The sequence below is a fragment of the Microcebus murinus genome, chromosome 13 (assembly GCF_040939455.1).
Source record: "Microcebus murinus isolate Inina chromosome 13, M.murinus_Inina_mat1.0, whole genome shotgun sequence".
NCBI classification, from domain to species: Eukaryota; Metazoa; Chordata; class Mammalia; order Primates; family Cheirogaleidae; genus Microcebus; species Microcebus murinus.
In genome coordinates this window covers 75,667,535-75,682,658 of record NC_134116.1, presented here as the reverse complement: position 1 = coordinate 75,682,658, position 15,124 = coordinate 75,667,535, and the positions used below count along the sequence as shown (strand labels likewise).

At 41.3% G+C, this 15,124-nt stretch overlaps 1 protein-coding gene across 1 annotated transcript in view; it reads right to left on the bottom strand.

Annotated features, from left to right (window-relative positions):
• Positions 1 to 15,124, bottom strand: part of FLT1 (fms related receptor tyrosine kinase 1) — a 171,072-nt gene that overhangs the window by 134,839 nt on the left and 21,109 nt on the right. Inside the window, exons 2-3 of the mRNA XM_076009526.1 lie at positions 5,032 to 5,128; positions 4,400 to 4,626 (exon numbers count right to left, since the gene is read on the bottom strand). Of these exons, the coding sequence (XP_075865641.1) occupies positions 4,400 to 4,626; positions 5,032 to 5,128 (324 nt within the window). The remainder of the gene's footprint in view (positions 1 to 4,399; positions 4,627 to 5,031; positions 5,129 to 15,124) is intronic.

Sequence of the window (15,124 nt, the reverse complement as noted above, 5' to 3'; positions counted from 1 at the left end):
CCACCCAACCATACCCCCCCCCCGCCCTTTTTCTTTGCTTTTCAATGATGATTTTTCAGGAGAAGACATTATACTTAAATAGCCCCTAAAAGCTTGAGGCTGGAGAGGGAAGGGATATAAGCTGACTTCAGAGTGTGGGAAGCTCAACATGCTACGTTCAGGGTCTTGCTAACTAAATTGGAGACACTGACAAAGTATTACATACTTCAGAAATGCCATTAAAAAACTGTTCTAGTCAGTTTTCTTACTTGACAGTCATAGGTCATATATTACAATAACAATTTCAATGAAATCCTCTAACTTTTAGAAAAGGCTGACCTGGCCAATTTCCTGTGTACACCAGTGTCAGAAAAGAAGTACAAAAGTGCTCCCTTTTCTCTCCAAAAGGGACGAAATCCACCTAAGCAAGTCACCCTGACATTGGTATTCTTCTAGAAATCTTTTATAATTGGGGGACCTTGCAATTTATTTCAATGACCAGGAATTTTGTAGCTATAATTACTGGGGGACTAAATTAACTTCCACAAAAGCAATTTTTACAAACATCTATAGCATCTTTCAGCTACTCTCATTCAAAAGCCATTCGATGAGACCAAGTTCAGGGTGTGTCCAAAAGGATGATGACGATGATGTCTTTGCATCAATGTAATTCAGTGGGGCAGAGTTATGGGGCCTGGAGCAAGTTGCCTAATTGCCCTTTCAAGAATTCTGAAGGTCACTTGGATTTTTCCTTTTCCCTCACCCAGCCAACCTCTGATCACTGAGGCCAACAGAATCCCTCAAATCTACCAACTCTCTCCTGCTCCCCACTACCATGGTGACCTCAGGACACCATTCCTCCTGCCCTGCTGCACGGATGCATGGTCCCCATCTGGTCTCCCTGCCCCAGTCTTGCCCCTTCCCATCTTCTCCCGCCTCTGAGACTCTGAAGGGAAATCTGACCATGTTGTTCTGCTGCTAACACTTTTCCATCGCTCCCCACATAGCCTTGATATGAAGTGGATCTTTGGTCCTTCACTCGTAAAAGGACGAAAAGGACGAAAAGGACGAAAAGGAGAATAACCCTTCCCTGGATGGTTGTGGGGATTAAATGGCATAATGTAAATGAACTATTTGTTTAAGTGAAAAGAAACATACAAATGTAATAAGTTATTATGTTAATAGAGATTTTAACTTACCAGACAATTCAGCAATTTAGTTAAACATAATTACCTGAGTACTTAAATTGATTTAGGACATTATGTCAGAGGTTTGGCAGATTTATACAAGCTGTAATGACAAAGTGTTGATATTGCTTTTTCTGTATACTATATATAAGATGATATGTGCAAATCAGTGCTCAGATAGGAACCGTGCTTGGGACAGCAGGCAATCAATAATGTCCAAATAATAGTTTGTCCATAATTTGCATACTGGATTTGGTGATATGTAGACAAAGCTATACTCCTGATTCTTTTTCCTGAAACCCTAGAAGACTACACATCTGCCTTTTACAAAAATGTGTCTAAATAGGGTTTCTCATATTTACAGAAAACTAAAATGAAATACCAAAAATCTGCAAATACTTATCGAGGCAGAAATCCTCCAAACAGAATAACATGTTCTAAAGTAAATATTCAATAATAATAAGTAAGTGATAACCAGATAATATATAGTGAGTAATCACAGCTGTGTATTAGTAAATGGTTAGCATTTTATTAATCCCAGAGACAATCTTCTGAGTCATCAGAGACAAGTTTTGTGCCCCTGAACTAAAGTAAACCTGTCATGGAAGTGTTTAATAAAAATGGGAGCAGAAGACCAAGTTTTCTCAGAAAGAAAATTAATGAAATAATGAAAGTAGAAGTACATACAATGTTAGGCTATTTGAAAAAGTTGTAATTGTTTAATGGATTATATCACAGCCGACCTTGGACTTTAATAAAGTGTGACTATGAGACCAATATGAGACTCTATCAGGAAACACATAACAAAATAGATGTTACTGTTCATAGTAGTACAGTTGTAGGCATATAGCAACTGTTCGCTAAATGTTTGATTAAATTAATTAGCATACAACCAAGATTCAGGAGATTCTTCTATGGCTACCATTATTGATTCAAACATCTTTTAATATTATTTTAAAATAGTCATATAGTCTCAGTGTATTATAAGTATTTTTCTAATGAGCTTGTATAGTATATGTATGTGTGTGTTCCGTGATAACCTGAAACACTGTGAATTTCACAATCCTCCCTTCTCTAAAGAATAATATTTGAGATAGACAGTTTCCAGAATACTGTGCAAGTATTTTGAGATTGGAACTTGCAACCTTATGCTAATGTTTGTGGACTATTACAGGAGAACAGATATGGTAAATAGATAACACGATGGCCACTACTCCCCAAGTCCCACAACAGATGTTAATAATCAGTCATGGCACTTTTCCCCATTAAACCTGGAATTTATCCTCAATGTCAATTTTAACATAACATTCCATATAATACTTATTAATTCATTTAGCAAATATTGAATTCTTACTGTGTGCCAGGTATCTCTAGGGGGACACATTGCAGATATAATTGAAATGGAAATAATTCTGAAGAGCTAAGTTTCTCTTTTATCATAAAAGGGAATTGAAATGGATAGGTTCTGCACTCCCTGTCTGCCTATCTATTGGATAGTATAGGAGTTAAGGGTGAAAAGAGCTACACATTATTTTTTTTAGAGAAAAAGATGGTTTTCTTTTATTCATTTAAGTGTTTGATTTTCAAGTCAGATTCTGATAAATGCACAGGGGAAAGTTTTATGAGAATTTTAAAATAAGTGAATTTTTCTCCCAGTCCCCCATCGAGAGAGGGGGAGTCTATGACCCACTGCAAAGTGCTTTCTTTTCTCCGCAAGTGCAGGAAAGAACATAATAGACTATGTGGAGCTAGAAAAAGGGAACAGATGGCTGAATATATGACCTTTTCCATCGCTATCAAATGTGTGTCTTGTTTTTCCCTCAGCTGCAGAATTACCTCTCTGAAAGTCTCTGCTCTTAATTCCGCACCTTCTCCACCCTGCCTCCTTTACTCCTGGCCACACTTTCTTCTCTCCTGCAGAAGTGGACTGACTGCCCCAAGCCGGGTTCCCTGGCCTACATCCTACCTGGGCTGATTGCATCCCTATTACCACAAATAGGGTGTTTAGGATGTCCAGTCCCCTACAGTTCCCCACAGTTATCTACCCCCTGGAAAAGTACAAAATGTCAGAACAGGGTTTGGTGGGTCAGGGACATGAAAGTGGTTCAGTCAAAATCGGGCTGATAGTAGCTAAAAAGAGGTCACTGTCAATATTTTGCAATTGTTCTACTGTCTCCTGAAACTAATCCTGAATCTGGATAATTACGTATTGTGTTTGGGTAAAATATTGTCTATCTAGTTGCCTTATTTAAAAAAAAAAAAAAAAATCAGTTCCGCCAAAGCTTTAATTCTTTTGTACTGTCTCCAGTGCAAAGACCCAGCTCTTTAACTCACCAGGAGGTAGACCTACATGCATATTTAGCTGTTGATGATGGCTGGTTGTTTTGTTTTGTTTTTTAACTTGACTTTGTGCCTGCAATACTTACTAATTTTGCTTTATGTTCTCTAGAGTCTTATTTTGTTTTTTAATACCCCTCAACAAGATTTGGAAATTGGCTAGAACTAAACAAGGAAGAAAAAAGTGACAGGCCATTTTTATTATTCTTTCTCAGGGATCCAATTTTATTGTGAATGTATGCTTCATAAAGGATTATGCATTTCTTCCCTTTGAATAGTACTTTATTTGTTCATTCTCTAGGGAGGGAAAAACAGTACCATAAAAATTATAAAGCAAAACGATTCATTTTTACCCTTTGCCCTTTTCACTGTACAATGGTATGCCCCAGTTCTTATATCGTAATACTTGTTTAATTAACATGAAATAATATAACATTGTCAACTGGAACCAATTTTATAACACTTAAGAGAAAATAGCAACATTACATTCATCAATTTGGCAGAAAAAACAATCTTTTACAATTCCAACATATAAGAAAATGCAATTGTGTGGAAGGACAAAAATCTTGTATTCTATTTTGGGCCTCTCAATAATTAAGAAATAGAACTAAAGTTCTGTCATTCATTTATTCATCCACTTATGTGCCAGACACTAGGTTATGTGCTGTGGGTACAGAGATGAACAATAGACCAGAGTCTCTCCCTTCATGGAGCACACAAGTGACTGGGCCTTGAAAATTCTAGTTGAAAACTGATACTCCAGAAAGTATCTACAATTAAAATAGAGTCTCTTTCCTGGCCCATTTCTTTCATACTCACTAGGAAAGCCACCTTGGGTAGATTTGTGATCCATTGCAAAGCAATAACAAACAGAATATAGAAAATGAAATTCTTACCATTAATAAATATATAGATTGTAGATTCTGTTTTCTTCTTCTTTGAAGTAGGTCTAGCCAGATATTTGCAGCTGTAGAAGCCAGTGTGGTTTGCCTGAGCCATGTTCAAGGTCAGAGTGCTACAGAATTGTTTGCTGTTCCTTCCACAGGCAGATTTAGTTATGCTCAGCCTTTTGCTTTCCTTACTCACCGTTTCAGGCAAAGACCATGAATGGGCTGCTTCCCCCCTGCAATCACAGATAAGAAAACAAAACACAATTAGGGCTGAGACCAGGGCTCGGCACCAGTTCCTAAGCATTCATTTTATTAGGAAGCACTATTCTGAGGTCCTCTCTTAAGTGTAGTCATCTTCCTCTTTATAGAAAAGCAACACATTCAGAGAAGCTTTTGAACAATACTCAGAATAAAGATGCAAAAAAGTTTGGGGCATCCCTTCCCCCATCTCTCTCTGAGTGAGTAATGCCCTCCCTTCCATGGGAGCTGGATACATACAGCTTGCACTTCGCAGATCACAGGAGATCACCGAAGTCCCTACCTTTGTCCTCTGAGAGGTGACTTTTCTACTCTGCCAGGGAATGATTTTGCCTTGGGAAAGGCAACTAAATTATTCCTAAACCAACACAATCACTTACCTGCATTTGAGATAGAGTGTCTGGCCTGCTTGCATGACGTGCTGGGTGCCCTTTAAACTCAGTTCAGGACCTTTTAATTTTGAACCTGAACTAGATCCTGAAAAACAAAGTTTCAGAATGTATTATTTGTAAATGGCCTTCTCATCTTCTTTAAGTCGTGTTTCCATAAAGGTGAGTTTTCATCTTTAATTTACTTACATATGTAAAAAGATACATCTAATACAAATTTCTGTTAGTTCACAAATATTTTTCTAGTCCAAGCCTTGCTCATAAATATTATATATCCTTTCATACCAAATGATTTATATAATACCCAAAAGCCTATTTATTTAGAATGCTACCAGATTCATATATAGTTCAAAATGCCATCATATTAGGAATATATAATAATTTATTAAAAACTCTAAAGATTAAATATCAATATCATCCAAAGTATATTTCTAATACTGAACTTTTACAAGTGTGGGTTCTCTGGTCCTACAGGCCTGTATGATCTTTCTTGTCAATACAAAGTATAGAAATGTTCGTGGGTTCCACACTTAGCTCAATCATTATTTGAGCAATGATATTTTGAGCCAGTCATTTCCCTTTCTGAACTAGTTTCCTCATTTGGAAAACTAATTTTAGAATCACAATCAGGTTTAGAAACTATTTGGTTTGTCTTACATAATCTACAAACTCCCTCAATAATGATACAATAAAAAGGGACCTGTTCACACTCTTACGTGACATTTGACAAGTATATCTCACAGAGGATCGTTGTGAGGCAATGAAATAGAGGCAGCGTGTGGGGATTCAGTGCCATGTCACTTAAGTGGCTAGCTCTCTGCCTGGCACGTGGCAGATGCCCACTGTCACTGACAGCTAGCGGAATCACTTCTCTGCCCCACTCCTCTGTCAGAAAATATTTTGCTGGGTATGTAATATCAAAGATATCAATAATATATGCTTTTCTGGTGTTGCTGATTGTATAAATTAATATTTTTAAGGTAACTTTTATAGACAATAGGTCCTGGTAAAGTACTCCTAAATAAAATGGCTCGATATTAACCACATTAAAATCACTGCTTCATATGAATTCAATTAGTCTATCAAATAACCTCATAGAAGAAGTCAGCTCATTCAGGTCCCTAGGGACATATTTTGTACTTTACTTGTCTTCATGAGTTTCTTTAAGCAACATATAGCTCAAAATCAGTGATCCATGGGAACACTAGGTTTTTTGAAAGCTACAACCAGCAATTGATAATACCTGCCCTGAAAAATTTCCAGGCCAGAATAGTTTCTGCCCCGCTTCGTGGCATGGAACCCTGGGGGTTTAACTGAGCAATTGTTCATGTGCTGGAAAAGATCTGTCAAAGCTTCCTGTGGAAAATTCTGGCATTACTTGTAGCTATCTCAGTGGTCTGAGTGGACATGCTGAGCTTTCCCCCTTCCAGGAGAGGCCATGGGGACCCAGCCCCCGTGTTCATGGTATGAAGTAAATCCCACTGCCTGATATTTTGGCCTCCAAATCATATAAATCTTTCTTTATCAGCAACCTGGAACACCAGTATGCTTGATCCTCATCAGAGAGAATCTCAACTTCACAGAACCATCCAAAGCCCAGCGGAGAGAAGTGCTATCTAGGGAAGATAGAAAAAGTGTGCCCTCTACTCCTCCCTGCGCTCCACATGTCCCCAACCAGAAGATAAGACATAAATGAGTAGTTATGAGACACTGAAAAAATTAGGGTCATTGGAAAGTTTGGGGGGAAATACTAAGAAAAATATTTTGCAATATAATTTGTCGTCACTAACATCAATGAATTTTGCACTTGGAATGAGGAAGCTAGATAAAAATAGATAATGAAACAAAGGAAAAGAGAAATAGAAGGAAACTGCATTTCCAAGTAACTGGTGGCTTTGAGTACATAACTATTCTTCAGTTAATAGGAAACTAGAATCTCATAAAGATTAATGGAGATGCTAAGACTGCAGTTTAACAAGAAAACTAATAAGGCAAAGGGAAAGTGAGATATTTATTCCTCAAATACTTTGAAATCACATTATTTGGCCTTAAAACATTTCTTTCTTTTCTTTCTTAAAACATTTCTTTGAGGCAGTTCAATGTCCACAAGATTCAATGTCCACAAGATTCAACTAACATTGTCTGGAGCATCTACTGCACGTCAGACACTTTCCCCACCTCAGTGATACATGTAAAGATGTATCTGTGAACATGTCCTTAAATACCTACGTATTCACACCACGGGCATCTCAGTTTGCTCATCTCAGTAGCTCAGAGTCATCCCCCACGTTTAGATAATAAATCCATAGGCTATTTCGTTTTCAAGGGTGGAGTGCTGTAACCTAACAGTGATTCCCCCATTGTGAAGTTTGGATGGGGATCAAAACTTTCCACGGTTTGCCATGGTAGCCTAAAAATCTGATTTAGAAGAATGATTTTGTCCTCTCAATAAATGATTTTCTCCCCTCTGTGAACTATTGTTTTCATCGAAGTCAATTACAATGTAATCTGAGGGGTATAGATCTCCTTATGTCAGAAGAAATATTGTTTAAATAAAACAAAATAAAAAACTCAATGCAGACTATGAAAATGGCCTTTATCACGTTTCTTTATTAGAAAAAACTATTAAGGTCAAACAGGGTAGGTTAATAGCATTGAAAAACCAACACATGAACGTAGACTTTAGACACTGACACTTTGTGTTGATTTTATCTGAATATTTTCTTCACTGTTTTTCTGTTTTGTATTATCTGGCAAGTAGACTAGAACCTTACGACTGACAAAAATCCCTTCTCTCCTTCCCCACGTGCCAAACCTCAGGTAGAAAGCCTGTACACAGACTATTCTGAAGTCCCACCCTCATTAGGTAAAATGGAATGCTTTCTCTGACGTCCATGGGAAAAGCAAATAAATTTCCAAGTAACATATGGCTTTATTTCGCAACCAAATCCAAAGCCCAACAGATCGAGGCTGTTTTTTCAAATACTCTTAAGCCACCAAGATGGGCACTACAATAAACACGCGAACCCCCACTAGAGGTCATTGCGAACCAGGCAGCTTTGCTGTCACTTTTAAGGCTCAAAGAAGATTCTTATGTAAAGTCTGACTAAAAGTGTCTTTAGAAAACTATTTTTATTAATTTAAATAAAAACAGTGTTTTTGCTTGTTGAATGCAACTTCAAGACAAGTCCCAGAGCTCCTCTTCTTACCAGATACTACCTCTATGCCTCTATTATATTGAGATCAAAGTGTTATTCTCTGTAAGAAAGGAGCTCTATCTATTCAAATAGAAATCATGAAACATCTATGCTTTTCCATTTTTGATTTAGAGTCATTAATCTCCGCTGTTGTGGCCATCGGCAAGCCACTGTAAGCCTGAGATTCTTCATCTGTCAACAGAGGAGCTTAGACCTCGGTTTTTATAATCCTTTCCTGCCTAAAAATTCTGATTGTGAGATCATAGCATTTGATAACAATGTGCAAGTTAGAAATCACATTTTAAAAATATTTGTGGCAAGCCGGGCACGGTGGCTCACGCCTGTAATCCTAGCACTCTGGGAGGCTGAGGCGGGCGGATTGCTCGAGGTCAGGAGTTCGAAACCAGCCTGAGCAAGAGCAAGACCCCGTCTCTACTATAAATAGAAAGAAATTAATTGGCCAACTAATATATATATATATATATATATATATAAAATTAGCCGGGCATGGTGGCACATGCCTGTAGTCCCAGCTACTCGGGAGGCTGAGGCAGAAGGATTGCTTGAGCCCAGGAGTCTGAGGTTGCTGTGAGCTAGGCTGACGCCACAGCACTCACTCTAGCCTGGGCAACAAGCGAGACTCTGTCTCAAAAAATAAATATATATATATATATTTGTGGCTAGTAAAAAGACAAGTAGCCCAATTTTAAAAATTGAGAAAGGACCTGAGTAGACATTTTCCCAAAGAAGATATACAAATGACCAATAAGCACATGAAAAGATTAAGGATGTCATTAGTCATCAGGAAAATGCAAATCAAAAGCACAATAAGAATCTACTTCACACCTAGTAGGACAGCTTAAATAAAAAAGACAGACAATAATAGTTGTAGCTGAGGATGTGGAGAGATTAGAACACTCTTCTGTGGCTGGTAGGATTTTAAAATGGTGCAACCCACTTTGAAAAACAGTATGGCAGTTCCTCTAATGGTTAAACATAGTTAGTCATAGATTAACATACAACCCAGCAATTACACTCCTAGGTATCTACCCAAGAGAACTGAAAATATACATCTACATAAAAACTTACACACAAATGTTCACAGCAGTATTACATATAATAGCCAAAAAGTAGAAACAACCCAAATATCTATCAGGTGATGAATGGATAAATAAAATGTGGTATATCCATGCAATTGAATATTATTTGGCAATAAAAAGGAATGTGCTACCACGTAGATGAACCTTGAAAACGTTATGCTGGTGCACACAGACGTCAGGATGCAGTGAGAAAGTGGCTGTCTGCAAGCCACAGACAGCAGTCTCAGGAGAAACCAAACTTGCCAGACCTTGATCTCAAACTTCCAGCTTCCAGAACTATGAGAAAATAAACTTCTCTTTTTAAAAAAATAAAAATAAATCATTATGCTAAGTAAAAGAATCCAGTCACAAAAGGCCACATATTGTATAATATGATGCCTTTCATGTGAAATGTATAGAATAGGCAAGTCCATAGAGACAGAGAGTAGATTAGTGGGTGCCAGGGGCTGGGGCAGAGGGAATGGAGAGTGACTGATAATCCGTATGGGGTTTCTTTCTAGGGTGATGAAAATGTTCTAAAATTAGATCGTGGTGACGGTTGCACAACTCTGTGAATGTACTAAAAATCACTGAATTCAATTACACACCTTAATATTCTGGTCTCCTACTGTCATATTTTTGGGTGTCATATTCTGGTCTCTTATAATATGTGAATTTCATCTCCATAAAGCTATTTTTTTAAAACCAAAAAACTTATGACTAAACTAATCACAGAGTTATGTTGAAGGTCTAGAAGAATATCAAGCTATTTTGAAACGTTGTTAGAGACTAAGACCCTCCACATTCCAACGACTTGTCCTGACTTGTCCTACGCACGAAAAATAGCCCCTCCAGCTATAGTTCCGAGAAGAATGCATTACAGCTTTTGGTGCCATTGGGATGCTGATTGGGGCTGATTAGCCCACAGGAAAGCCTCATTATTCCCCCATTCTATTTTTCTGTTTCTACTTCCTTGTTTTCTGTATATAAAACCTACTAAAAATCCAAGTAAAGTAGACCTTGACAATCATTCGCTTGGTCTCGTTTCTTTCTCTCGCCCATCTCTTTCAGGCACGGTCCCCCTCGCCCCTGCGAGTAACAGAAGGTCCCTAACAGAAGGTCCCGCGGGCCGGGACAAGTGGCGCCCAACGTGGGGCTCGAGGTACGGACCTTTGTCGGGTGACGCCGCGGTGTGCTCTTCGGCCGAAGGAAACCCTACAGAGACCCTCGTTCTGCCGCTCACAGAGTCGACGGTCTGGTGAGTAAATTTTTACATTGTCACCCCATCGAGATGGGCCATTCATTGTCTAAAGAGGCCGTTTTTATCAAGGATCTTAAGGCCTCACTCAGAGAGAGAGGAATTAGAGTTAAGAAAAAGGATCTAGTAAAGTTTTTTGTGTTCATTGATCGTGCTTGTCCTTGGTTTATTATTGGTGGACCTGAGATTCACCCACACAAATGGCAAAAAGTAGGTAGAGATTTAAACGGTTTACTTCTAAGTCAGGGCCCAGATGCCGTCCCTGTATCTGTTTTTTCGTACTGGGGACTAATCAGAGATATTGTTGAAGGGGCAGATTCAGACCCCAATAAAAAGCAGCTGCTCTCAGTAGCAGAATTCTGCCTCGGACCCGTGTCGCGGTCCGCTTCGAGAACGTCTTTAAAGACAGCCGAAGGGCCGGTTTCTCCTAATAATTTTAAGAGACCAACATGCCCTTCCCCTTGCCCCTCAGTTTGTATTAATATGCCCCCTCAGGACCCCTCGGCTGAGCTCCAGACATCTAAAGACGAGCCCCCGATTAGTAGGCCAGACACCAAGACCCGCTATCCTCCCTTGCCCGAGGGTACAGCCCCTCATGCATTTAATTACCCGGTGTTCAAAAAACAACCCCTCCGAGAGTCCCTCGACCCCGCAGAAGAGGCAACCCTCGGAGAGGAAGCAGCCCGATATCACAATCCCAAATGGCCTCCTCCTTACGCGCCCCAAATTTGCGCACCTTCGTTAATGCCTCCCCTTACAATGCCCTTGCTTTTGCGTACCAAAAGAGACTTAAGTCAAAGGGTTACGCAATTAAGAGATGTTTTACAACTTCAAAAAGAGTTTGCCCAGCTTTCCAAAGACTTGTCCTCCCCCACCCCCTTTTCACCCACGGGACTCTTTTGGCAGGGCAAGCCTCTTTTTTGGGTTCACCTATCGGCTTCCTCCCCTAAAGTCCTTCCCACCTACCCTTACTTCATAGCTAAGATTATTCGCTTGGGCCGAGAAAACTCCCTTAAGCTCTTTAGAAAAGATCCAGATATCATAATACTCCCTTATAATACTTCTCAAATTCAGTGGCTAATACAGAATGATGATGACTGGGCAGTTAACTGTATGTCTTTCCAGGGCAAACTAGATAATCATTACCCCCCTGATAAACTAATTCAGTTCCTCTATCGGACACCTGTAATATTTCCCAAAAAAACAAGAGTCTCCCCCATTCCAGGAGCCGTCTTAGTTTTTACCGATGGATCCTCCTCAGGCACCGCGGCCTATAGCATTAATGGCCAGGTCCGCAGTTTTCCCACCAGATTCTCCTCTGCTCAACTCGTTGAGTTAGCAGCCTTAGTCGCAGTCTTCAAATACGTAGATCAGTCACCATTTAACTTGTATACTGATAGTTCTTATGTTGCTCATGCTGTCGCCACTTTAGAAACTGTGCCTCATATTCGGCCCTCCAACAATACCACTCAAATGTTCCAGCAACTACAAGGACTCATTCACTCCCGTTCTGCGCCCTTTTTTATAGGCCATATTCGCGCCCACACTGGCCTTCCTGGGCCTCTAGTAGCTGGAAATAATCTTGTTGATCAGGCGACTCGCGTTGCAGGCGCTGTTCACAATATCACTGTTGATCCTGTCTGCGCTGCACGCCAGGCTCATGATTTACACCATCTCAACGCCCATACCCTCAGGCTTAAATTCTCCATTACTAGAGAACTGGCCAGAGAAATCGTCCGCCAATGCAGGGCTTGTTTTACCCTTCTCCCTGAGCCACACACCTAGGAGTCAACCCTCACGGCCTGATCCCTGGGGAGCTCTGGCAGATGGATGTCACTCATTACCCCCCTTTCGGAAAGCTTAAATATGTACATGTCTCTATAAATACTTGCAGTGGATTTATCTTTGCTTCCCTACAAACAGGCGAGGCCACCCGCCATGTTATTAGTCATATTATAGCCTGTCTCACCTCCCTCCCTCAGCCTAAAGTTATTAAGACTGACAATGGCCCGGGATATGTCAGCTCTAACTTCAAAAGTTTTTGTGCTCAGTTAGGTATCAAGCATATTACAGGCATTCCATATAACCCTCAGGGCCAAGGTATTGTAGAGAGAGCTCATCAGACGTTAAAAAATATGCTCTCCAAACTACAATCTGGAGGAGGAATTTTGTACCCTTTAACAGGTAATTCCAAAACCCTGCTTAATCATGCCCTGTTCATTTTAAATTTTCTCACCTTTGACACTGCCAGCAAAACAGCTGCCGACCACCTTTGGCACCCATCCACCACAGATACTTATGCACAGGCCTTATGGAAGGAGCCGCTTACAGGCAAATGGCTGGGGCCTGACCCTGTCCTCATATGGGGAAAAGGACATGCCTGCATCTACGATACCCAGGCAGGAAACGCCAGATGGCTACCAGAGAGAGCGATTAAGTTAACCCACCCAGGGAATCCCCTGAGAAGAATTCTTAATTCTGTTCTCTTCCAGAAATACAATGACTCCCCAAGAAAAGACGCTGATCCTCCTGTGCCTAGTTCTGGTCACGGTCAAGAACACCGCCGCAGCCAACATCCACCAGGTCTACAACTATACATGGCAAATAATTAATGAGGCAGGGGACGTTGCCAATTCCTCCTCGCACCTCTCCGCCACTACACCATAAAATCCACTAGAGGCCGGGCGCTGTGGCTCACGCCTGTAATCCTAGCTCTTGGGAGGCCGAGGCGGGCGGATTGCTCAAGGTCAGGAGTTCAAAACCAGCCTGAGCAAGAGCGAGACCCCGTCTCTACTATAAACAGAAAGAAATTGATTGGCCAACTGATATATATATAAAAAAAAAAATTAGCCGGGCATGGTGGCGCATGCCTGTAGTCCCAGCTACTCGGGAGGCTGAGGCAGAAGGATCACTCGAGCCCAGGAGTTTGAGGTTGCTGTGAGCTAGGCTGACGCCACGGCACTCACTCTAGCCTGGACAACAAAGTGAGACTCTTGTCTCAAAAAAAAAAAAAAAAAAAAATCCACTAGAAGTCGACCTATGCGTGTTGGCCCTTGGAGCCCATGACTATTGGGGCACGCCCTCACATTTTGCACCACAGGTAAAACCCATTAACACGGGAGAACCAGACACCAGTTCTTGGCCAGGCTGTAGCTCTGGGGTTCGAAGAACCTATCTAACCATGGCCCCTATATATGTTTGCCCTGGGGCTCATCGAGACCGCTCTCTTGCTGAAGCGTGTGGCTATGCCCCTGACTTCTTTTGTGCCTCCTGGGGCTGTGAGACTACGGGCGATACCTACTGGAGCCCGTCCTCCTCCTGGGACTATATAACAGTTAAAAGAAAATCCCCTTCCCCATACCACCTCAACAGCGGTCCGGTCCCCTTTAAGAAAGAGTGTAGCAACCAGTGGTGCAACCCCCTGTTAATTTCATTCACCGAAGCTGGAAAAAAGGCTTCTTGGGACCAGTCCAGGGGATTTGAATGGGGGCTCAGACTTTACATATCTGGGAGAGATATTGGTCTCACATTTAAAATCAAGTTAATTAAAAGCCTCCCCAGAGGTCCTACGGTCGCATTAGGTCCTAATAACAACCTACACCCACCACGGCCTTGCTGTCCCTCCAGGGACCTACCCTCCTCCCCAATTGTGTCCCCTCCTCTGCTCAGCACCTCCCTATACCAACCTACCCTGCCTGAGGGGCCCCCTTCCTCGGCAGAACTAATTCTCTCCTTAGTCAACGCCTCTGTCAGGACCATCCGAGAGGCCAATAATTCAAAATATCAAGAGTATTGGGTATGCTACTCCCCCCAGCCTCCCTTCTATAAAGGCGTCGCTACTTTGGTGAGCCATTATTTACTAATGACACCAGCAGACTCAGATGGGGTCTAGAGACCCATGATGGCCTGACGCTCAGCCAAGTCACAGGCCTAGGTCTTTGCCTTCTTAGCCCAAGAATGCTCCCTCCCGCACCCTTAGAGAAAATATGCAATCAGTCAATTACTGTCAACTCCACTTTTCAGTATATTCAGGCATCTAACACCTCCTATTTTGCTTGTTCTTCTGGCCTTACCCCATATGTAGTCACTGCAACGTTTCTTGAGCATAGAGAATATCGTGTGTTAGTCATGCTTTTCCCCAGACTCACTGTACATCCTGCTGACGAATTGCTTAAATTTTGGGAGCCTGGCACCACAATGCCCCGAAAAAAAAGAGAGCCCATCACAGCCATAACACTCGCAGTTGTTCTAGGCCTTGGTGCCACAGGGGCTAGAACAGGCATAGCCTCTCTAGTCACCTCCAACCAGCAGTACCTGCAGCTCTCTGCTGCCATCGATAATAATCTCCGAGAGCTACAGCAGGGCCTAAAATATCTCAAAGAATCCCTCGCTTCACTTTCTGAGATAGTGTTGCAAAATAGAAGAGGCCTAGACTTAGTGTTCCTCCAAGAGGGAGGCTTGTGCGCAACACTCAAAGAAGAATGTTGCTTTTACGCAGACAAAACAAATCTGGTAAAAGATAGCATTGAGAGAGTTAGACAGAGCTTAGA